This window comes from Panthera onca, chromosome F2, assembly GCF_046562875.1.
Source record: "Panthera onca isolate mPanOnc1 chromosome F2, mPanOnc1 haplotype 2, whole genome shotgun sequence".
Lineage (NCBI taxonomy): Eukaryota > Metazoa > Chordata > Mammalia > Carnivora > Felidae > Panthera > Panthera onca.
In genome coordinates, this window is record NC_138356.1 from 38,609,452 (window position 1) to 38,633,581 (window position 24,130).

The 24,130-nt window shown below is 37.0% G+C and overlaps 1 protein-coding gene across 1 annotated transcript in view; it reads left to right on the forward strand.

Moving 5' to 3' along the window:
* Positions 1-24,130, forward strand: part of LRRC69 (leucine rich repeat containing 69) — an 84,574-nt gene that overhangs the window by 21,783 nt on the left and 38,661 nt on the right. Inside the window, exons 4-5 of the mRNA XM_060610881.1 lie at positions 2,907-3,102; positions 5,812-5,883. Coding sequence (XP_060466864.1) covers positions 2,907-3,102; positions 5,812-5,883 — 268 coding nt within the window. The remainder of the gene's footprint in view (positions 1-2,906; positions 3,103-5,811; positions 5,884-24,130) is intronic.

The following is a 24,130-nucleotide window of genomic DNA, read 5'->3' on the forward strand; positions in this document are numbered from 1 at the left end:
TTAAGTGTCCGGCTCAGGTAATGATCTCACTGTTAGTGAGTTGGAGGCCTGCCTAGGGCTGTGCACTGACAGTGCAGAACCTGCTTGGGATTGGCTGTCTCACCCTCTGTCTCTCTCCTCTCTCTGTCCCTCCCCTGTGCACATGCATGCACTCTTTCTCTCAAAATAAATAAAAAACATTTAAAAACAGAGTTCTTTATGTATTCTGGATACAAGTATTTTCATAAGTGTATGTATTGCAGATATTTCTTCTATTATGTGGCTTGCCTTTTAATTTTCTTAACAGTACTTAGAGAAGAACTGAAATTTTTAACTTTGATAAAGGCCAATTTATAAATATTTTTATTTTCAGATTAGTGCTTTCTGTGGCCTTTTAAGGAAATATTTGCCTACCCCAAAGTTATCAAGATATTATCCTATACTTTCTTCTACAAGCTTTATAGTTTTAGTTTTTATATTTAGGTCTATGATTCATGTCAAATTAATGTTTGTGCATAGCGTGGGGTAATAGTCCAAGTTTCTTTTTTTCCCACATTATCCTATATTTTCTTCTACAAGCTTTATAGTTTTAGTTTTTATATTTAGGTCTATGATTCATCTCAAATTAATGTCTGGTGTGCTGTGGGGCAATAGTCAAAGTTGATTTTTTCCCCATATGTTTATCCAGTTGTTCTAGCACCATTTGTTGAAAGATTGCCTTTTGAGGGGAGTAGGGCACTGGAGAAGCCCACAAGCAGGGGAGGGGTACAGGGAGAGGATGGGAGAGAATCTTAAGCAGGCTCTACACCCAGCATGGAGCTGGTCTTGGGGCTGGATGTCACAAGCCTGAGATCATGTTATAAACTGAGAGAAATCTCAGTTATAAACTGAAAGAAACATTACTAAGAGTCAGTTACAGCTGACATATAGTATGAAATAAAATAAGAGAACCAGGCGACAGACACACAGAGTCATTTTTTTCTTAAAACTTTTTTATTTTTTTGGTTATTTATTTATTTTGAGAAAGAGAGAGAGCATGAGTGGGGAGGTGCAGAGAGAGAGGGGGGAGAGAGAATCCCAAGTAGGATCCACACTGTCAGTGCAGAGCCCAATGTGGGGCTCAATCTCACAACCCTGGGATTATGACCTGAGCCGAAATCAAGAGTTGGGTGCTTAACTGACTAAGCCACCTAGGCTCCCCTTGACTTTGTCTTTTTTATAATAGTTTTGGCCACACTAGTTACTTTGAATATCCATATAAATTTTAAAATTGATTTTTCAATTTTTACACAAAGAGACTGTTAAGATTTTTATTTGGGCTGAGTTGAACTGTAGATCAATTTGGGGAGAATTGGCATCTTAGCAATATCGTTTCTTTTTATATATGAATAAGACATATCTATACTTTTATTTAGAGCTCTCTTAAATTTTCTGTCATGATTTACAGTTAGTTGTTGGTGTAGAAGTCTCTCATATCCTTTGTTAAATGTATTCCTAATTATAGGTGTTTTTATGTTACTGTAAATGGAGTTTTCAGACCTATTATTTTCCAATTGTTTGTGGCTACAGTATAGAAATCCAATAGATTTTTCAATAGTGACTTTGTAGTCTATGACCCTGCTTTTGGTTCTAGTAGGTTTGTTTGTATTTCCTCTCTTGAACATTAAAAAAAAAAATTAATGTTTATTTATATTTGAGAAAGATAGTGCACAAGCAGGGGAGGGGCAGAGAGAGAGACGGAGACAGAATATGAAGCAGGCTCCAAGCTCTGAGCTGTCAGCACAGAGCCTGATGCGGGGCTTGAACCCACGAACCGGGAGATCTGACCTGAGCCAAAGTTGGATGCTTAACTGTCTGAGCCACCCAGGCGCTCCATATTTTCCTTATTTGTAAATTAAGGGTAATAATTCCAACCTTAGGGTTGTACTGATGATTAAATTTAATGCATAGGTGCATAGTTGGTGCTCAACATTACTAATGTCTTTCTCCTTTATTCAAAATATTAGTATTTTCTCAGCTTATTGTGCCCACCATTGCCCCGATTTTACAAGTTCTGTTATTCAAAGCCAAATTCAAAATGTTTGTTCTTCCAAAATGCTTGTGATAGACATCATGCTCCATATCTGCAATTAGAAACTCAAATTTCCTTAATCTCTTTCCCCAGGTCTGATGGCATTTCCTATCTTCATATTATGGCTCCATCTGATATCTCCTTCTAGACCCTGACATATATAAGGGCAGAATGTGTGGCTGATTCATCTTTGCATCTTTCATAGCATCTAAGAGTGCTTATATCTGTTTGGTGCAAGACATTTAATCTGTACCTATATCTCTATCTCTGCCTCTATCCATTTACATCTACGTATGTATGTATATGTATATTTGTGCATATGTATATCTTCCTTTGTCCTCTGGCTTCCTCTTCAATATAGCCAATGTATACATACAAAGTGAAAATAGAGTTTCTTCTTTTTTAAATCTACGTTTGATTTTATAAAATACTTTTAACATAAGGGATGCCTGGGTGGCTCTGTGAGGTAAGTGTCAGACTTCAGCTCAGGTCATGATGTCACCGTTCATGAGTTTGAGCCCTGCATCAGTCTCTCTGCTGTCAGTGCAGAGCCTGCTTCAGATCCTGTGTCCCTTCCCCCCACCACCCCCCCCACGTTTCTCCCCTGCTTGTGCTCTCTCAAAAATAAACATAAAAAAATACTTTTAACATAAGTTATCCAATTAAAAATAGCTTTAAAAGTTAAATTATAGAAAAGATTTTTTATGCTCAAAGTATTTGTAATAGTTGTGAACCTGTGACTAAAGTAAGGCTCAGGTGAGCTACAAAAGAATGAATTGACACATGACTTCTGATAAGTGGTATGCTCAATGGACTTTCTTATTTTCATGAATATCATTCATATCCTTTTTTTTAGATTAAAAAACCTTAAATATTTGAGTATAAATCATAACCAGCTAGCCAGCATTCCTAAAGAACTTTGTTTTCTTAAGAATCTTTTTGAACTTCACCTTAACTACAATCAGCTCATTTGCATACCTGAAGAGATTAAGTTCTTGAAGGAGCTCCAGAAGCTTCTTCTGGTCAGGAACAATATTGAAGTTCTGCCAAAGGTAAGCAAAACGTGGAACCAAATTTTCATGGGTAAGAACTCATTGCCACATGATGGGGAGTGGCTATGGAATAGATTTGGACATCTCAATACAAGCCATCATTTGCTTTCCCTCCAATTAGACATAGTTAGTTACCAAAGACCTATGACATAGGAGAGTAATAACTTGGATTATTCTACATAGTAGGTGTGCCAAATTTAATAAATAGGGATGCAGGATGCTCACTTAAATTTGAATTTCAGATAAAGAATGAATAATTTTTTAGTATAAATATGTTCTAAATATTGCATGGGACGTACTTATACTAAACAAAATTGTTCTCTGAAATTTCTATTTAAGTGAACCTTTTGTGATTTATCGGGCAACCCTGTGTATGGCATAATATGTAAGTACACTTTAGGTTTGGAATATGTGCTGTCTTCCATTTTTCCTACACAGCTACTCTTCATCCTCTTCCAAACTGTTCTGTGCCTGGGAGACTGACCTCATGGGCATCAGTAAGCTTCTTTGTCCTCTGACTTCCTCTTGGATGTGGCCAATGATAGCCACTAGTAGGATGTGAAAGGGAGGAGGAGAGTGTGTACCAGATGGTATTCCCCTGGTACCCTCCCTGATAGGATGTTGTAAGTTGCCTGCACACTTTTCTGGAAGACAGTAGTTAGTAACTATAAGGTGATACTCATATGGACCATTACTACCTCCCTTGGCTCTTCAGGCCTGTGGCAGTAAAGAACTCCCTGCTGTTTGGGGGAACTTTGTCAGAACCTTGCCAAACTTTTATACATGGTGGTTTTATTAAACTCTCCTCAAATTTCCCATTTTGAGAGTACTGTTTCTTGCTGGGAACCTGTCAATGGGTTTACTTTCCTTCCTTATGCAAATTAAAATTAATTTGATAGGAGGGAATGCATGTCATACAGTAAATTGAGGAATACAAAAGGTAGATCCATTCCTACTGTTTCATTTTTCTCTCAAGAGGATAATATTCCCTTTAAAAATTCTGTGCACACTGTAACGTGATAAATATAGCAAGGTGTATGGGGCACCTGGGTGGCTTAGTCGGTTAAGTGTCCAACTTCAGCTCAGGTCATGGTCTCACAGTTTGTGAGTTCGAGCCCTGCATTGGGCTCTGTGTTGATATCGTGGAGCCTGGAGCCTGCTTCGGATTCCATGTCTCCCTCTCTCGCTGCCCCTCCCCTGCCCATACTGTGTCTCTCTCTCTCTCTCTCTCAAATGTAAACATTAAAAAATTTTTAAAAAATATAGCAAGGTGTAGGCTTTAAATAGGTATATTTCAAAAATGTTATTCTTGGGGTGCCTGGGTGGCTCAGTTGGTTAAGTGTGCAACTCTTGGTTTCAGCTTCGGTCATGATCTTGTGGTTTCATGAGTTCAAGCCCCTTGTCGGGTTCTGTGCTGAGAGCACAGGGCCTGCTTGAGATTCTCTCCCCCTCTCTCTGTCCTTCCTCGACTCATGCTGTCTATCTCAAAATGAATAAATAAACTTTAAAAAATTAAATTTTTTCTTAAGTTCCTTAAAAATCCTAATTTCTGTAATTAAGAATATTTCCTGAAATTACAAAGTAAATCTGTTAGAAGTGTAACTCCTTTATTTGAGGGAAAAATAATAACAGTAGTAACAGGATCATGGTCATGAAGTATTATATTATTAGTGTTCATAACTCTGGTATGTTGCTCTTCTTATTTACCCACTCTAAAATAAGGAACAGAGAGGTTAGACGACTTAAACACACTTTACAAAGGTCAGAGAAAGGGCTCAAATCCATGTCTGTCTGACTTAAAAGTCTGGACTTCCCATCAATACTCCTACTACAATTATTTTTTTAATCCCGAGGAGTTTGGACTCTAAAAATTTAAATCCTAGTAAGTCCTGTCCTAAGTTATTATGTAAAGACTGCCTATGATTATTTATGTTTTTGTACATTTAATCTGATTCAGTCTATCATTGTGCTTTTTGGTCTGCATTATACGTAAGGTATTCTAGAAAATACTAGTTTGTTTTGGTAGTGAGCAAATTATGAATCATTTTCTGGTACATTATAAATTATGTGTGTGTCTGCACATGTGTGTGAATGTATATGCCTATTCAGTCACATTGGACATGTAGATAGAGACACTAATAAGTTTAATTTTTTTTGTATAAGGAAAGGATTGAGTGAGCACAGAGCTAAGCCAAAGGTAGATGTGAAATAAATGCCTTTGGAATTGTTGATAGACCTTTTGCATCTGTTTTTCTGTTTCTCTAAGGTTCTATTTTAGTTTTAGTATGTTTACTGAGTTCTCTCACTATAAGGCCTTTCAGTAAGCACTTACTGATTAGTAACTTATTTAATCCATTCAATAACCATATCAAAGTAAGGGCTTCCATTACCATTTTCATTTTACAAATGGAGAAAATGAAGTACAAAGAGATTGAGAAATTTGTCTGTAGTTACATAGTGTTGGAGATCTGAGCCTACAAATAGTCTAACTCTTGGCCACCATGTTATGTTGCCCTGGAGTGGTCAGAGGTAATGGAGACCTTAGAGAATCTGGGACCCCAGGACATAGTAACTCCTCAGGGAGGATGTACTGAAGAACCGATCAGGTAATTAGGAAAGATGGTCAGTCCTATCAAGTTTGAACTTAGAAGAAATATTTATGACTCTACATATTAGATTTTTAAAAATCTCTCTTGTTTTCTGACACAGGGAATTTGTCGTCTTAAAAACCTAAGAATCCTAGACATAGCTGGAAATATTATTCAGACATTTCCATCAGGAGTAAGTAGAGCCTACTTCTATTATAACTAGAACATGACTTCACTTATGCTATTGAGATTAGAGAAATATGCATAGTCTTAAAACCTGTAGTAACTGGAACCTTGGATTATACAAATGACTCAAAGATTTGCTTCGTTCTAGAATTTCAAAACCTGTTCTCTCCCATTCCTTCCTGTGTTTTCTCTGCCTAATGAAACTGTTTGAACTAAGTGAACTCTGATTGCTATCATAAATATTTTAATATATTAGTTACGGTTAAGTGTTTTTTGTTATTATATACAGCTTTTAGTCACCTCAGACTTTTTGAAAATATGACTTTTCAAAGCATAAATTGTTATCCTTTGTAATTTATCCAAGGTGACACTTTTGTTAGTTGTTTTTGAGCCATAAACAATGAAAAAATATTTTTTTCCCATTTATAAATGAATTTTGACTTTACCGTATTTCAAAGAACTGAGAAACAGTTGGTCTTGACAAGTTTTGAATTTGGGGAAAGAAATGGCAGTTTTTGATATCACATTTCATATCTGAGCAAGTATAATTCCACATGCAAGGTAATAATTAGAAGCCCATCAGTCCACAAGGTGTACAATAAATAGTTTTTGATCTATTAAATCTTTTTTCTGATCAAGTCCAAATTGAAATTTCAATGCTTTTTACCCTTAGAGAAATTGTTTGTACCGAAGGTGACTCAAATATGAAAAATAAGTTTAAAGTCTATTTTACAAAAAATGTAGTTATTGTTGTGTTAAAATATACATAACACAAAATTGATCATTTTAACCATTTTTAAGTATTTAGTTCTATGGCACTAGATGTACTCAAAATGTTGTACAACCATCATCATCTATCTCCAGAAGTGTTTTATCATCTCCAACTAAAACCTTGTTTCCCTTAAACACTACCGCCCCAGATAGCTGCCATTTTCTGTGTCTACACATTTGACAACTCTGGCCACCTCCTTGAAGAACAATATACATCATACAAACATACCATAATTTGTCTTCTTGTGACCATATTTCACTTTTAACATGTCTTCACGGTTCATCTATGTTATAGCCTTTGTCAGAATTTCCTTCCTTTTTTAGGGCTGAATAATATTCCATTGGATGTATTCATCACATTTTGTTTATTCATTCATCTGAAGCACTTGGGTTGCTTCACCTTTTGGCTTTTGAGACTAATGCTGCTATGATCCTGAACATACAAATATCTGTTTGATTTTCTGTTTTCATTTCTTTTGGGTATATACCTAGAAGTGGGATTGCTGAATCGTATGGTAATTGCACATTTACTTCTTTTTTTTTTTTAAGTTTTTATTTAAATTCTGGTTAGTTAACAGTGTAACATTAATTCCAGGTGTACAGTATAGTGATTTAACACCTCCATACAAAACCTGATGCTCATCATAACAGGTGCACTCCTTAGGAATTGCCAAGCTGTCTTTCAAAAATACACAGTTTCGAATGTTTAATAATAATTGGATGTTGTTAATATTGACCTGGTAAAGGCTACCAAGTTTTTATCATCTTACAAGTCTTAGTTCAACTCTGTCTCTGCCCTGTGATGCCTTCCCTGTTTCCCAAAGCACCATTATAGTTTGTACCACTAGTAGAATAATTCTTTTCAAGTCTGTCTTGAAAAGCTACCATTAGGCTGTAAGCTAATTAAATTGCTGAGTATTTTAGTTCCTTGAAACAAATATTTTTAATATTTTAATTTTTATAATTTTAATATTTAATATTTTAAATATTTTTAAACTAAAAAAAATCTTTTAAGCAAAAATTTTTCTGTAACTCCTCTCTCCCTTAAGAGCACAGTTATTTTTCATTTATTTGAAGAAAAAGTTGACCTGATAAAACTGAGATAAAGTTTTAATGATCATCACCAGGGGGCATCACGACATTTGTCTTTGATATAAAGTTTGTAACAAAATATCGTCTATAAAACATTTGCAGACCTAACAGAAAACTTCACATTTCTGTAACACTCTTAAATTTTTTTTTTTCAACGTTTTTTATTTATTTTTGGGACAGAGAGAGACAGAGCATGAACAGGGGAGGGGCAGAGAGAGAGGGAGACACAGAATCGGAAGCAGGCTCCAGGCTCCGAGCCGTCAGCCCAGAGCCTGACGCGGGGCTCGAACTCACGGACCGCAAGATCGTGACCTGGCTGAAGTCGGACGCTTAACCGACTGCGCCACCCAGGCGCCCCTTTTTTTTTTTTTTTTTAATTTTTTTTTCAACGTTTTTTATTTATTTTTGGGACAGAGATGTAACACTCTTGATCAGAACCCTCCATTAGCAATCTAAACTCCCTGAACTATCATAACTGTACTTTTCAGATTGAGAAGTGATGCTAAAAGTTGTATTTCTTTTTTTTATTTCTTTTTATTTTTTTAAATTTTATTTTTTATTTTTTAAAATTTACATCCAAATTAGTTAGCATTAGTGCAACAGTGATTTCAGGAGTAGATTCTTTAGTGCCCCTTACCCATTTAGCCCATTCCCCCTCCCACAACCCCTCCAGTAACCCTCAGTTTGTTCTCCATATTTATGAGTCTCTTCTGTTTTGTCCCCCTCCCTGTTTTTATATTATTTTTGCTTCACTTCCCTTATGTTCATCTGTTTTGTCTCTTAAAGTCCTCATATGAGTGAAGTCATATGATTTTTGTCTTTCTCTGACTAATTTCACTTAGCATAATACCCTCCAGTTCCATCCACGTAGTTGCAAATGGCCAGATTTCATTCTTTTTGATTGCTGAGTAAGACTCCATTGTCTGTATATACCACATCTTCTTTATCCATTCATCCATCAATGGACATTTGGGCTCTTTCCATACTTTGGCTTTTGTTGATAGTGCTGCTATAAAAATGGGGGTGCATGTGTCCCTTCAAAACAGCACATCTGTAATCCCTTGGATAAATGCCTAGTAGTGCAATTGCTGGGTCGTAGGGTAGTTCTATTTTTAGTTTTTTGAGGAACCTCCATACTGTTTTCCAGAGTGGCTGCACCAGTTTGCATTCCCAAAAAGTTATATTTCTAAAGCAGTTCTTTGCAGTTATTAGTAATTTGCAGATTTGCAAAGCAATTTTGCATGTTATCAAATACTTGTAACAATTTGATATTGAATAGCCCATTGAAGAAGACAGATCTGGTATTATTATTTCTGTTCAGCGCTCTGGAGAATTAATTTGGCTTCAGCAGTTGCCCTTAGACTTGAGAGGGCATCAGAGTCCCTGGGTGATTTGTGAAAAGGCAGAGGGCTGGGCCACACTTGGAGAGTTTCTGATTCAGTAGGTTGGGGAGCCCAAGAATTTGCATTCCTGGTAAGTTCTCAGGTGATATTGATGCAAGTCTGGGGACCACACCTGGAGCACCACTGGCCTGAAGTATAGAGCAGTGAGAGAGTTTGAACTTGCACTCCAGATTTTCAGCTGCAAGCCCAGGGCTCTTCCCATAATAGAATGCTGCCTCTGAGAAAAAAAGAAATGCTGAGGAATAAATTCTTTGTCTCAGGAGTGACAGGCAGGGCCGTCTCTGTTATGCTACACAAATAAATGAGACATTTCTTTCATCTCACTGGGAGTTTGGGTTCTGAGAGTTTCCCTGTGCCCTCCATGAAAATGATACTCAAGGAACATGCCTTGAACAATACAATTCTTGTATATTCTGGAAGACACAAGGAATGCCTGTAAAGTTGGAAGCTGAGGTTTTTATGTTACTTACTCCTCTTCAGCCACCCCGTGGATGTATTTGGAGCATGTGTGCCGTTGACGTAACTTCCTAAACGGTTATTCATCAGCCAATCTACACATCAAAGAGATTTTTAGAATGTGACTTTAAACACTAAATTTTATTTTTGGAGAAAGTTTGGTCAAACCATCATCATGTAACTTTTAATTGTTTCTGAGGTTTGTCTTTATAAAGTTGCCCATTTACATCAGGTGGTTGTATTTGGAAGTGAGGCTCAGGTCTAGCTACAATATTTACAAGGACACATATAAATATGAAACTTACGGGAAGGTGCTTTGCTGAGCATAGACATTGAACAAATATGCTTTAAAAGATGTAAACCATAGCCAATGCTACATTTTCCACAGTTGCTGATTGCTTTCAGTTTCAAATTCATCATATTAGCATTCATTTGAAGCTGTGGCCTCCATAAACAGATTCTGTGTTGGAGTTAAGAATCTTGAGTATTTGTATATCCCTAAAGTCTGTAGACATATAGTGTTTTTATAAGAAAAAAATACAAGGAGAAAGAGCTTCATGCAGCGGTGTTGTCATGAGAAAAATATGCTTGGACTATTTATGGGATGGATAATAGTTATAGCACCTATTCCATTTTATCAGTGCCCCCCTTTTTTCCTTGAAGAATTCTTCAGTCGTCATAAATCATATTTGAGAACAGTGCTAACACTTTCCCCTTTCACAGTATGAGAAACATAGGAGGGAAAAAAAATGTAAGTAACTTTCCCAGAAACACAAATCATTTGAATGGCAAAGGGACTATTCAAATCCACTGTTCCCAAACAAAAATTAAATATGCCCAAGTTAGTAATTTATCAGTTGTGTGACCTTGAGCACATAACTCAATCACTTAGTGTTACGTTTTTTTTTCCCCTATGGAAGTTGGGCATATTAATAACGCTTACAACATTGTTGGGAAAGGAGTGACACAGCACTTGGTGTTCAGCAAATATAGAATGAGTGAATGATTAAATGAGATAATACATATAAATCTTTTACTAGCGCTTGGCACATGATAGATAGCAAATGTTATTTTCTTTTTATTTTAAAGTTGGGTCTGAGCTACATGCCACTGAATCCATCCCAGATATAGGGACATTTTTGCAAGCCTTTGTTTTATTTATTTATTTATTATTTTTAAAATTTTTTAATGTTTATTTATTTTTGAGAGAGAGAACAGGCACACATGCAAGTGGGGGAGGGACAGGGAGAGAGGGAGACACAGAATCTGAAGCAGGCTCCAGGCTCTGAGCTGTCAGCACAGAGCCTGACATGGGACTCAAACTCCTGAACCGTGAGATCATGACCTGAGCTGAGTCAGACGCTTAACCGACTGAGCAGCCCAGGTGCCCCTACATGCTTTTAAAGTCCCGAGAGCACCTGATGATTTTAACTATTTCAGATAGCAGGGTAATGGTTGATCTGTATGTGCGGGTATACTAGGGGGATACAGGTTTATTAGCAGTTTACTGTGCTTCCTGTTCTCCGTGTGTTCTTTACCTGAATAGCTGTTCCAAGTTATTTTCCTCTGTAGACCCATTTACAGTCTTCTGACCTACCTTGTTGAAGCAGTAAAACATAACCAACAGATGATTTCCCTGAAGATGGTCCTTCTTTCCCTCGATCTTCACTTGTGATTCTGTTTATTTCTGTCTCATCCTTTCACCCTATCTCTTGGCTCACTTGCTTTCTGATTGTCACACCGGATTACGCTGAAAATAGGACCCCTCATTACTGAACTCCCTTTTTCTAAGACCCTTTTCTCAAATTGTTGTCTATTACTTATCCTGAGGTCTTTTCTTTCCTCAAATACTTTCAGTTTAAAATGGTATCTCTAGAGGTGCCTGGGTGGCTCAGTCAGGTAGGCATCTCTTGATTTCAGCTCAGGTCATGATCTCCCAGTCCCCAGATAGAGTTCTTGCATCAGGCTCCACCCTGAGTGTGGAGCCTGCTTGGGTTCTCTCTCTCTCTCTCTCTCTCTCTCTCTGCCAGCTCTCTTTGTCTCTCTCAAAAACAGAAAAACAACAAAACAAAACAAAAAAACCTTTCTCTACGTATAGCCAATGCTGATTGATTTTGATCCATGCCAGTCTAAGCATGTCTTGCTGTAGTGTTCTTGATTCCAGACACTTGCCTTACGTCTAACATGGCACAGATCCTGGCTTAGTGTCATTTCAGCCTCATATTTGTCTAACCCATAAAGCCTAAATATTTCACAAATGCTTCCACTGTCTTTTGTTTTACTTTTCTGTGGTTAATTCAATATCAAGTGAAGAAAGCCATGTTATTTTTTTTAAAGATATTTTTTAATGGTTATTTTTATTTTTGAGAGACACAAAGCATGAAGGGGGAGGGACAGAGAAAGAGGAAGACACAGAATCCGAAGCAGGCTCTAGGCTCTGAGTTGTCAGCACAGAGCCCAGCACGGGGCTTGAACTCACAGACCGTGAGATCATGACCTGAGCTAAAGTCGAACACTCAACGGTCTGAGTCATCCAGGCTCCCCGAAAGCCATGTTATTGTTGAATGACTTTCATCGTTTATAAATAAGATCACCTGCCTTCAGTGGAATGATTTCTGTATATGAGCAGTTGCATACACATATGTGCACTACACATAGAGAGGCCATTTAGCTTTGGATAAAGAGAAATATTTCTGTGAAACTGACCGAACATGTGGAGAACGGTTATATAAAATTTCAAAATGTCCATGATCGAAAGTGTCCTTGAGTGGTCAAAAGTGCGGTGCAATCGTGGGAAAGGAGATGCTTGGGAAAATGAAATTGGGATGTTTCCTTAAATCAAAACTTCTATCCAAACTTGTGAAACTCTGTTGCAAGATGATTAGAAAGCAGCCTAAAAGTTTAAAACTGATAATCAGGGAAATATCCATGAAGCTGTGTTCAAGGACACTTCCAAATGTCTCCACCATCTAGTGTTTTGGTTTGAGGTATTCACTTTGTTCAATAGCCCATGAGAAATTTCAATCGTCTACCTCATCCTCTTTGCTTTTCTGCCTCTTGAACAGCAACATTAGAGACCTGCTTTGTTCTTGTTGCCGTATCTGTAGTTTATTTTCTGTCTCTGTTGAATATTAAGGAAAGGTCTACCGTATCCTTGAAGCTCATTAAATCCTCTTTAAAATTTGACCTTAATTTGAAAATAGTATATTTTCTTTGGTTGTTGGTGCTGCCTGCAGTGGCTCAGTTTATTAGGAGATATACATTTAAAACAACATTCAGTGACCTTTAAAAAAATGGGATATGGGCCAACGCTTGCCTAATGAAAACCCCTTGTGGCCTCTGTGGTTTTATGTAAGTGATGTAAGCTTAGCTAATAGAGAATTAGTGAGTTCCAAAACTTGACTAAATGCCTTGCCTGTCACTACTTTTACGAGAATGAGATCATGTTTTCTGCTCTTTCTTATATGGGGGAAGGCAAAAAGGAGGGTGTCGAATTATATGGTATTCTTCTTTCACCATTCTAATTCTAAAATTTCATGAGATAGACTTTTTGAAATGAAAAGCTTAGAGAAAATTCATAAAATATTGCCCTGGAAGCAGTGAGGGTTTTGTGAAAACTCTGGTTCAAAAATCGAGGGCTCAATTAAGTTATAGGTATAACTGATATTCCCTGCTTAGCTAAAGTAAATAACCTGAGTTCTGCCTTTTTACTTCTGTACGTGCGCGTATCAGAATTCAAGACGGGCTGGCCTTGGATTCCTGTAAGTGCCACAGAGTACCCTGTTCCACATGGTGGGGGTGGTTGGTGGACAAGGTTTAACTCTCATTTGTTACTCTTGGAAATTTTCTTGTTCTACCCCTGTAGCTAAAGACACTGAGGAGACAAAAGGGATGCTGTTTAACTTCGAAATGGAGATCCCCAAATTTAAGTAACACCCACCTCAGGTGTTGAGAGAAAGGGAGCATAGGGTTATTTGCTCATAGAGTCAGAGTGAGAGGTACTATTTTTTTGCCTTGTGATAAAAGCTGATTTTAAATGATTTCAAAATGAGGGCCAGTACTTTTCAAGGGTAGTAAAAAATGAGAACAATTTTAAAGAGAGACTTTGATTGACATTCAGTAATGCAGCCTATTTAAGCATTGATTTTTATTTAGATGATGACTTTTTTTCCACCCCCTATCCCCACTCCCAAATGTAAGCTCTTTGAAAGCAAGGATTGTTGTGTCTTTTCAATGATGTATTCCCAACACCTAGAGCAGTGCCTCTAATGCAAACTAGGCACCCAGTAGATACTTGCTAAATGGACAGATGGTGGATAGGAGGATGGATTGGGTGGATATGGACTTTACCTAACAAACATTACCTGCTTTGTGTTGCCCGAAAAATCGAAACTCCTGTGTGAGAGTGAGTAACCAAAAAGTTGCGCTAAGGCAGTAATTTTCAACCAGAGAAGATTTTGCCCTTCGGGGACTTTTGGCAGTATCTGGAGGTGTTTTTGGTTGTCACCACTGAGGAATTGTGGTGGTACGATTAGCTAGCATCTAGTAGGTAGAGGCCAGAGATCCTGCTAAACATTCTGTCAAGTACGGGGCAGTCTCCTGTAACAAAGTACTGTCTGGTCTAAAATGTTGGTGTCTTGGTTTGGAAACCCTGGTTTTAAGAATTTACTGTTTATTCCTCTATGGTTTCCGGCTCATACTCCTTAGAAAGTGTGTAGCCTTATCATACGGATTTTAGAGTGCATGGGAATCATTAGTGGTGCTTCTTACAATTTTGATGTCTTGGCTTCATGCCTATGTATTCTGAATTATGGCTAATAATGCTTTTTTTGCTTTAAAGTTGGATTTTCTCATATTAATGTGGCCGTATCAGCTACATGTATTTTGATTCATGTTTGCAGAATATGTCTATTATAATTCCTTGCTTTCAGCCTTTCTATATCCTTAGGTTTTAGATACATTTCTTATAAATAGCACATGACTCTTTATTTTAAAAAGCCCAATATGATAATCTTTGTCTTTAAATTGCAGCATTTAGTTCATCTAAATTTAATGTAGTTGCTGATTTATTTGGGGCCGAGTCAGTATCTGTATATTTGTATATTTGTAATGTGTTCCTTTTTCTCTCCTTCCCTTCTTTGAAATGATTGGAGATTGTTTTTTTTTTTATTTAAAAAAAGTTTTTTAATATTTATTTATTCTTTGAGAGAGGGAGAGAGAGCACGAGCAGGGGGAGGGGCAGAAAGAGAGGGTGACACAGAATCTGAAGCAGGCTCCAGGCTCTAAGCTGTCAGCACAGAGCCCAATGCAGGGGTTGAAATCACCAATCATGAGATCATGACCTGAAGCTGAAGTCAGACGCTTAACCTACTGAACCACCCAGGCACCCTGATTGGAGATTTTTATGATTCCAGTTTTTAAAAATTCTTTGCAAAGAGTTTGTATACAATTTTGTTATTCTTTTGATTTACTACCTTAAAAAAATCCTACTTGCTTTATGAAAGTGTATTATTAATACTTACACCCTACTCTTAGACAATAGGCAAAGAATTGTGCAAAAACTTTAGGATACTTTAAATCTATTTATTGACTTCCATTCTTAGATATTTTGTATGTATTATAATTTCGTATGTTAAATAAAATAGTATTTTGCGGTGCCCGTGTGGCTCAGTCAGTTAAGCATCTGACTCTTGATTTTGGCTCAGGTCATGATCTCATGGTCGTTGAGATTGAGTCCTGAGTCAGGCTTAGCATGGAGTGTAGACCCTGCTTGTGACTGTTTCCTTCTCTACCCCTCCCCCACTTGTGTCTGTGCGTATTTCTCTCTCTCTCTCTCTCTCTCTCTCTCTCTCTCTCTCTCTCTCTGGATAACTTTACAAATAAATACATAAATACAATCGTATTTTAAATGTAACTTTCTAGTTTAAAAGGTTTTATTATTATTTTACACGGATAGTATTCATTTAGATTTATTTGCGAGTTTCACATTTTTGTTGTTGTTCATTTCCCCACGTATCTTGCATCTTCCTTTGGGATTCTATATTTGCTTCCAGCTTCAAATCACAGTTTTTAGTCTTCTTTGAGAATGAGTCTACTTGTTCAGTTTCCCAGTTTTTGATAGTTTGAGTTAAAACTATCATTCTTTTAACTTTATTTTTAACGAATAACTTTTACTGGGTATAGAATTTTAAGTTGACAGTATTATATTTCATTACTTTCAAAATGTCCTTCCACCAGCTTCTAGCGTCTATTGTTGCTGCTTAGAGGTCTGGGAAAACTGTAGCTGTTGTTCCCCCTCAGGCAATCTGTTTTTCTTTTCCTGGCAGCTTTAAACATTGTCTCATTGTCTTTCATACTCTGCATTTCAAATATGATGTGTCTAGGTGTGAACTTCATTTAATTTGTCCGACCTGGAATTTATTTGGCTTCCTAAGTATGTAAATTACTATCTTTCATTGTTTTTTGAAACATTCTTAGTTATTGTCTTTTTCAATACTGCTTCTGTCTCCCCCTTCTTCTTTGGTAACTCTAATTTCCTATATGTCACAACCTCTCACTTTATGGTTTTTTTTTGTCTTACCTTGTTTTCTCTCCTTTTGTCTCTCTGTGGTTCATTCTAGATATTTCTTCCTATTGTATTTTGTATTTTACAATGTGATAATTTACTCTTCAGTTGTGTCTAATGTACTTTTAAACCCATCCATTAGGCTATTTCCATTTTATTCAGTGGCACAATTTTTGGTTGGTTCTTTTTCAAATCTACCATGTTTTTTTAATTTTTTTTTAACGTTTATTTATTTTTGAGACAGAGACAGAGCATGAACGGGAGAGGGTCAGAGAGAGGGAGACACAGAATCCGAAACAGGCTCCAGGCTCTGAGCTGTTGGCACAGAGCCCGACGGAGGGCTCGAACTCACGGACCGCGAGATCATGACCTGAGCCGAAGTCGGACGCTCAGCCGACTGAGCCACCCAGGCGCCCCGTCAAACCTACCATGTTATTTTCCATATTTTTCAGTTGTCTACTAAAAAATTTAAGTTTAGCTTTTATTTCCTGGAACGTGTTAAGTATGGTTGTTTTAATGTCTGAGTCTGGTAAACTCAGTATTGGGAAGTACTTTTGGGTTGACTTCTGTTGTTTGTGTAGTTTATCTGTATCACTCAGAGTTCTCCAGAGAGATGCTATTCAACCCAATGTACCATCTTTTCTTCTTATGTGCTTAGTGATATATAGATATGGATCAATACTCTCTCTCTAAGTGTACACACACACACACACACACACACACACACATTTAATATTGCATTAGTTTCAGGTATATAACATAGTGATATGACAACTGTATACACAATGCTTGGTTATATTTGATTATATCCAGGACATCGTATTTGAAAAATTATTTTTGAAATAGCTTGAGGTCCAGATGATGTAACTTCCTGGAGAAGTTTTGTTTTCTTTTTTCTTTTTTTTTTTTTTTTTTTGGCCACTTTTACAGTAATGTAATGGCATCACTGTAATACAGTGGAAATAATAATACGGTACCACTTTAGTTTCAATGCTTAAGAGTTACCTAGAATATTCAAAGTAGGGCTGCTATCTATATGGGGTGGATATTTTTTTTATTTACCCTTATTCAAATATGAAAATTTCTTTCTGGTGTCAGGGAACAAAAGTGGTTTTAAATGTGGGACTCATTTCTTTCAATATCCATCTGCTCCTAGATCATGTCTTGGTTTTTCTATTGGTCATATTAGTTCTTTGATACCTTGAAGATTTCTAATATATATTCATGTTTATTGAGATATTTTGTCTGAATTACCTTATTTTCTATTACTGGATTTGGAAGTTTTTGATAGATTTCATTAAGACAGTGAGAAAACTTGAGTGACTTTATTCTGAAAACCTCATTTGCCTTCTTCAGCAAGCAACACATTTCCTTTTCTTTAATGAACATTCACCTCTGCTCATTTCTAGGTAGCAGACTATGAAACAACAAAGCACTCTAACTGTGACTCAGTCAGATCATTCTCTTGCTGATGCATAGATACTAGATCTGGTTCTCTGGTTAAGTAGTATTTATGGTCTCCTTATTTCCTGCCTTTCTGAGGAAATAGTCTTCCCTCATCTCCCCATGCCTGGCTCTTTTGTGTCATTATAGGTCTCTGGGTAGATATCAACTTCTCAGGAAATCCTTCCCTGGACACCCAATCAAAGTAGCCATCTCATTGTTATGTCAATTTAAAAAAAAATTTCTTTATGGTACTTACCACTGTTATAAACATTTATTTATTTGTTTACCTGCTTTTTGTCTGTCTTTATCTACTCTCCATTCTTTTATGCCCAAGGGAATATAAATTCCCATGACAGCAGGATACTTGTCTGTTTATTCATTGTTATGCTCTTATTGCCCAAGGGAGTGCTTGGCAGGTAGTAAGCATTCAATATGAATTTGTTGAATGAATGAATGGCTGATGGCCTGATCGTAGCCATCCTTTGATTTCCCTACTCCCTACTCTTCATCTGATGCCCATAAGTCATAAGCATTGGGAGGGTCTCAAGATTCTTCTCTGACTTTGAAGTCTGTCCCTACTTCCTACATCTTCCACTTTATTTACTTGGTCATATATTGCTTTCCTGCTCCATTTTCTTTAGAGGACTCTGTGTTCCTTAGTCTTACAAGACAACTCTAAGGTAAATTTCTGTTTAATAGCTGTGTTACTTTTCTTTTATAGTTATACTTGCTTTTTAACTTTAAGAGATAATTAAAGTTATACAAGCTCTAGTCTTCTTTTTGCCTTGGGTGCCAAGAAGTTCAGAACAGAACTGAGAGATTGAAGTTTGTTTGTTTACTTATTTGTTTACTTTTTAAATATTTTATTTTTATGTAATCTCCATACCCATTGTGGGGCTCAAACTCACAACCCCAAGATCAAGAGTCAGATGCTGTACTAACTGAGCCAGGCAGGCACCCCTGACAGATTACAATTTTAGAATGATCATCTTTTTCTATATTTTTGAGTTCTAATTATATTGCCCACAATTTATAAGTCTTCTACTATAAATCATCTAAAGTTCTTGGAAGATAATTGAGACTATATTAAAATACAAACCGAAGCAAAAATAAAAACCTGAGCCCTGGCTGAGTAGGTATCCCAGGAGACTTCCAAAGCTCCCTATATTAAATTGCAGGGCATTTAACATTTTATTTATAATCAGTAGTGAGGGTAGGAGGAAAGGAGGCCACTTTTCTCATTATTCATAAGATTTTTATGTGGCGAGGATCAAATAAATTTATGGAAAATTACTCATGTATAAATGTTAGCTTTCTCTTGTTTTTTTATTTTTTGCCCCTTTAAGTTTTTTGTTTTTTGTTTTTTTGCCCATATGCAAAAAATTACACTGATGTGTAGAGGAGATATAATGGTAGATAGGTACAGTGATTAGTGACAGTAAAGACTCAACGTTCTAGAGCATAATGAAGGGGGAAAAAACCACCTTTATCAAGAAGACAACTACCCAGAAGTGTCAGGGAAGTAGGCCCAGAAAGTAGTTCTTTCTCTTGTTAGTACCTGGGCAGCTTTCCTTTAGGAAATTCTGGAAAGAAAATTCCGTAGACTAGATTGAGTCTGAGCATAGGGGCAGAACCATCAGGGTGGACAAATGCCATCATAGGAGGGGTGCTCTTCAGTTTGTGATATATTGTTGTATTGTTGGTTAATTAAGGATTTCATCCACCCAGGTCACAGATGATTGCCAGAAATACTAATATGCTAAGGAGGATGTATAAAAGTTACTGCATAAAAACCAACAATGATAACTAATATTCTTTGAAAACTATATATTTGGTTTTGTATTAAGTACTTTAGAAGCACCATCTTATTTAATCTTCATATAGCTCTACGAGCTAGGTACTATTGCTTTTCCCATTTTACATGTGAGAAAACCAAGGTCTTGGGAAGAGATTAATGTACCTATAGCAGAGCTGAAATTCAAACCTAGGTCACTTCAAATTCCAAATACTCTTAATTACTGGTAGTAACTTATATAAATATACCATGCCTGATTATCATAGATGGTTCCTGTTTGTCACGATTGTATGTTCTTTTAATTTTTGTGGAAGGCATGGCTGAGTTGAACTAGCCAGAGATAGGACTGATCTCTGAATCCTCTGCCCCTGCTGCCTAGCTCCCTATGCTCCTATAAGCTCTGGCTAACTTTACAAAATTGAAGTCAAGACCCTTGAAATAGGTTCATTTGAGATAAGGAGTGGAGATTGGAATTTGATGCTGCAAGCTCTTGCTGCAATGGGCTTTTTGTGCCTAGTAATTAGGAAGAACAATTGGTAACATCTGAAGTCTCCCTCAAACGGAACCTCTAACCTTACTGCTGAGGGTAAGAAAACATACTGAGTTTGGAGCATATTTTTAGGTACATGTCAGAGAGTTTGTTGCTGGCATTCCTGGATTAAAGGGGGAACTTCAAAGAAACTGCAGGTGCGACTCTCTAGGAGGGTAGACTAAAGAGAAAGCAGTGCTATAAATCAAGGAAATAATTCCAGACAGAAGACACTGGGTTCGTACAAGGCTTAAGACAGCTAAGCAGTGCAGTGGATATCAGAGAACCAACTCACAGATGGGGAGACAGTAGGTGACATTACGAAAAGCTGAGTGTGTCACTGTGGGGAGACCGTGAGGCTTTTGATACTGTAGTTTTTTTTGTTTCAGAATACACACATTGTGCTTTTAATAATACGGATAATACTGGCTGTTGTAGTAATTGCCTGAGCTAGCAAGTGTAAGTCATTAGAAACCTAGCTAGTGCTTTGTGTTACATTAGTCCTGATTCCTGTCTTTGCCTCTCACCTTCAAAGCCCAAGCACTGTTACAGTGCCATGGGGTTGCCATCATTGACGTCAAGGCCTTAGAGAAGTTATGCTAGAAGATACCCCTCACTTTTTCCCCTAGGTTATCCCTTACATATCTAGGTGCCCCTTGGGCAGTCTGAGCCAGAGACGAATGATGGCAGGGGGTTGGAGGAATAATGGAAGAATGGGGTTGGAGGAAAAAAAATATAACCTATGCATACCTGAGGTGTATTGTTGGAAATCTAATTAGTGCTAGTAGTTTTTTAACTGGATGGCAGGAAGAACAGTTATGCTCGTGGATCAAAGATGCACTGCAAAGCAGGAACAAAACAAAACAAACATGTAGCTTGTGTTTAATATTACAGTGGAAGAGGCCACTTTATGAAATTATTTTACAACACTCCCATGCAATTTTTATTCAGGTATTCACTGTTTTGCAGTACAAGTTCCACTGAATGTCCTCTGGGGAATAACAAGTAGAGTCAGTCCAGCACTAACTGTCCCCATAAAAGGAACAAGAGGATTTATGCGTCTTCAGAGTAAGACCAGGACTGCCAACCAGGCGCTGTCTTCCAGTAAAAGTTCTGCCCCTGCCCCTTTTCATAGAGAGAGAGCTGGTCATAAATTCTGCTGTTCTCTTTCCCCACCTACACCTGATGATCTTGCCTGATTTGCTTGTTGAATAGTCACAATTTTTAGTTACTGTAGTGCCCACCCTTGTTGGGCTGTGATCTTTATTCAAAGATTTTGAGATTTGGCAAGTGGAGAAAGCAAGAGGAGGGCACCATGCTGAAAACTCAGAGTCCCACAGAAGCAACAAAGTAAGGACAGCTCCTAGGGAGAGAAGGAAGGGTAGCTCATCTAAGTGCTTTCAGAATAAATAGATAAGGAAGTGGGATGGGAAGGAAATATCCAGTGATGTGCCGGTAAGTGTTTGACAACTAGCTCTTTTTGTGACATCTACCGATTACCATGGGGTAAAAACTCCCACCATAGTCCGTTTCAGGTTACCAACATGATATCACCAGAAGCCAAGTTGAACATTGATGCTCATAATTGGCTTTCCTGATCTTGTACCAGTCAGCAAATCAATGGCAGTCACCTTGGCACCACTGGTTTAGAATTTAAGGAGATGGTATGTTTTTCTTTTGTGTCAGAGATTCATAAAACATTAGCTTTGCTATTTATAAGCTGTCTAATCTTGGGTAGAGATCCTACAGTTCCGTTAGTCACATTTCTTTACTATTAATTCATTTGTTCAGTATGTATTTGCATGTCTTTTGTAGGCTAGGAACTATTGTTCTAGGCATTCTGGATACAGAGGTGAATAAAATAAACTCCTTACCCTCTTAAATCTTATATTCTAGAGGGGGAGACATAATACGCAAATACCTAAAATATAACTTTAGGTAGTTCATGAAGAAAGCACACAGGGCACTGTATGTCCTGGAGGGCAGATTTTGTGTGTTTTGTGCACTGCTCTGTTTGCAGGCTTACAACATTGCAAGAACAAATCACAGTATAAAAGAGAGTCTGCTACTCATATGATCAGAGGGACTTGAATGAACCTATGTGGCAGGTGCTGTTGGGAAGCTGGTTGATGGCTCCATCTCAAACCCTCTACCTTTGAACTCCTTTGTGGAGAGTGGCCATGTGTCACAGTTCTGATCAGAGAAAATCTTTTGGATGGGGTTTCTGGAAAAACTTTTATTATTGTTTTAATATTAACTAATGTCAATAGCTGTCAGTTGACACTTCTTCAAAGCTTTGGACACTTATATTTGAAAACAGAAAGTAACACAATGCTTAGAAAAAAATCTAGCATTTTATAATTTTTTGTCTACACATTTGAGTATATGGGCAAGTTGTCGAAGAGTCAATTGGTTGAGTTTTTTAAAACAAAAGAACATGTGTACATACATGTATGTGTGAGTATGTGTGTAATAAAAAAATAAATAAAAGTAGTGAATGCTCTAAGCAACCTGAGAGAGGATATGTGAAAAAAAGAATTTGGGTTTTTTGTTCCTATAGCTGAACCAACATTTCTCACTATTTTTTTCCTTTTTTTTTTTTTTTTTTTCATTATTGTCCTCCTCCTGCTAGGAGATTTTTAGATATTTTCCCCCTAATAATTCCTCCCCTACCCCATTAAATTTTAGCACTAGAGAGAGAATGTACATGTTTATATTGTCAAGTAGGATTGAGTTGTGAGGGCCGCAAGCAATTATAATATCTAAGATTGTTTTGCCTCCTCCATAAACCAATTTTCACCTCCTTAGGGATCCTAACAGCCTTCACTATTGAAATGCATGAGCTGAACCAGCAGAGAACTTGAAAAAATACTTCCTACATTCTTACATTTATACTTCATGGGCCAGATATGTGGGAGAGTTTTCAAACTTCTGAGAGAATCTTAGAATCAGCACAGATGTTGAGATAGCTTTCTTGAAATCCTTGAAATACTTTTAGCCCTGGGAAAATTCTGTCTACTTTGGGAAGCTGTATTTTCAGTCCTTTAACCCAGTACAGGAGGCATCTATCTCCCATTGCTGCCATTCCCAAACACATCTTCTGAAAGTTTGCAGATCAGAAATCAGAATTAGGGTGATGTAAGTTTAATCATTTCAGAAAAAAACTTTTGAAGTATCTTTTCTCTGTGGATTACTTGGAAAATAGAGATAAGCAAAAAGAAAAGCAAAATGACCTATAATGCAAGCATACTGGGGCCAAGGGAAAGCGCCAGGGAAACCAAATTAACGTGTTGGTTTATTTTTTTCCTATTCTTCCAGTTTTGTTTTTTTGGGGGGGGGAGGGACAGGGGTGTCTGTGAATGCATGTGTGTACATGCACATGTAGATTTTTTTTTAATGGAATAGTCATACACGCTAATGTGTTAGTATTACTCATGCATATTAGTGTATTATTTATATATACATGTTTTATAATCTGCCTTTTCAATTTTTATTTAAAAAATTTTCCCATTTCTTAAAGTATTTCCCTACCTTTATATTTCTTTCTTTCTTCTTTTTCCCCATTGGGTATCTAGATTTATTGTGGACATTTGACTTAATTATTGAATTTTTTTTGCTTGGCCTAGTTTGTGTTAACTTTTTTTTGAATTACACTTGACATTAGTATCAGGTGTACAATGTTATGTTAGTTTCAGGTATATGACATAGTGATTCAACCATACCTCTCTATTTCTAATGGATGCATCATATTGACATTGTTTATATTAAAGCAGTCTCCTATTTTTTGACAAGTAGGAGATTTAAACCTGTGTGCCACAATTAAGATGTTTCAATGAATATCATTGTAGCTAATCTTTGTACATACCATTAATTACTCCCTTAGGAAGGATTCTTTGAAATGTAATTGCTAGATCAAAATTATGCATACTTTAACTGCTTTGATGAATGTTGCCAAATTTTGCTTCAGAAAGCCCAACATTTCCAAGTTTTAAAATTGGTTCTTATTCTTGCTTTAAGCAATATTTCACATACCTCTTTAAAGATATTAATTATACTAATTACTTTAGAGTCTTGTTTTATTAGCTCTATTTCTTCTGGTATAAGTTCTTACCTCTTATTTTCAGGTAATTTTATTTTTAAACTTTCATCTTATTTTTGAATTTGGAACACAAGATTCCTGAGAGCTGGCAGCTGTCT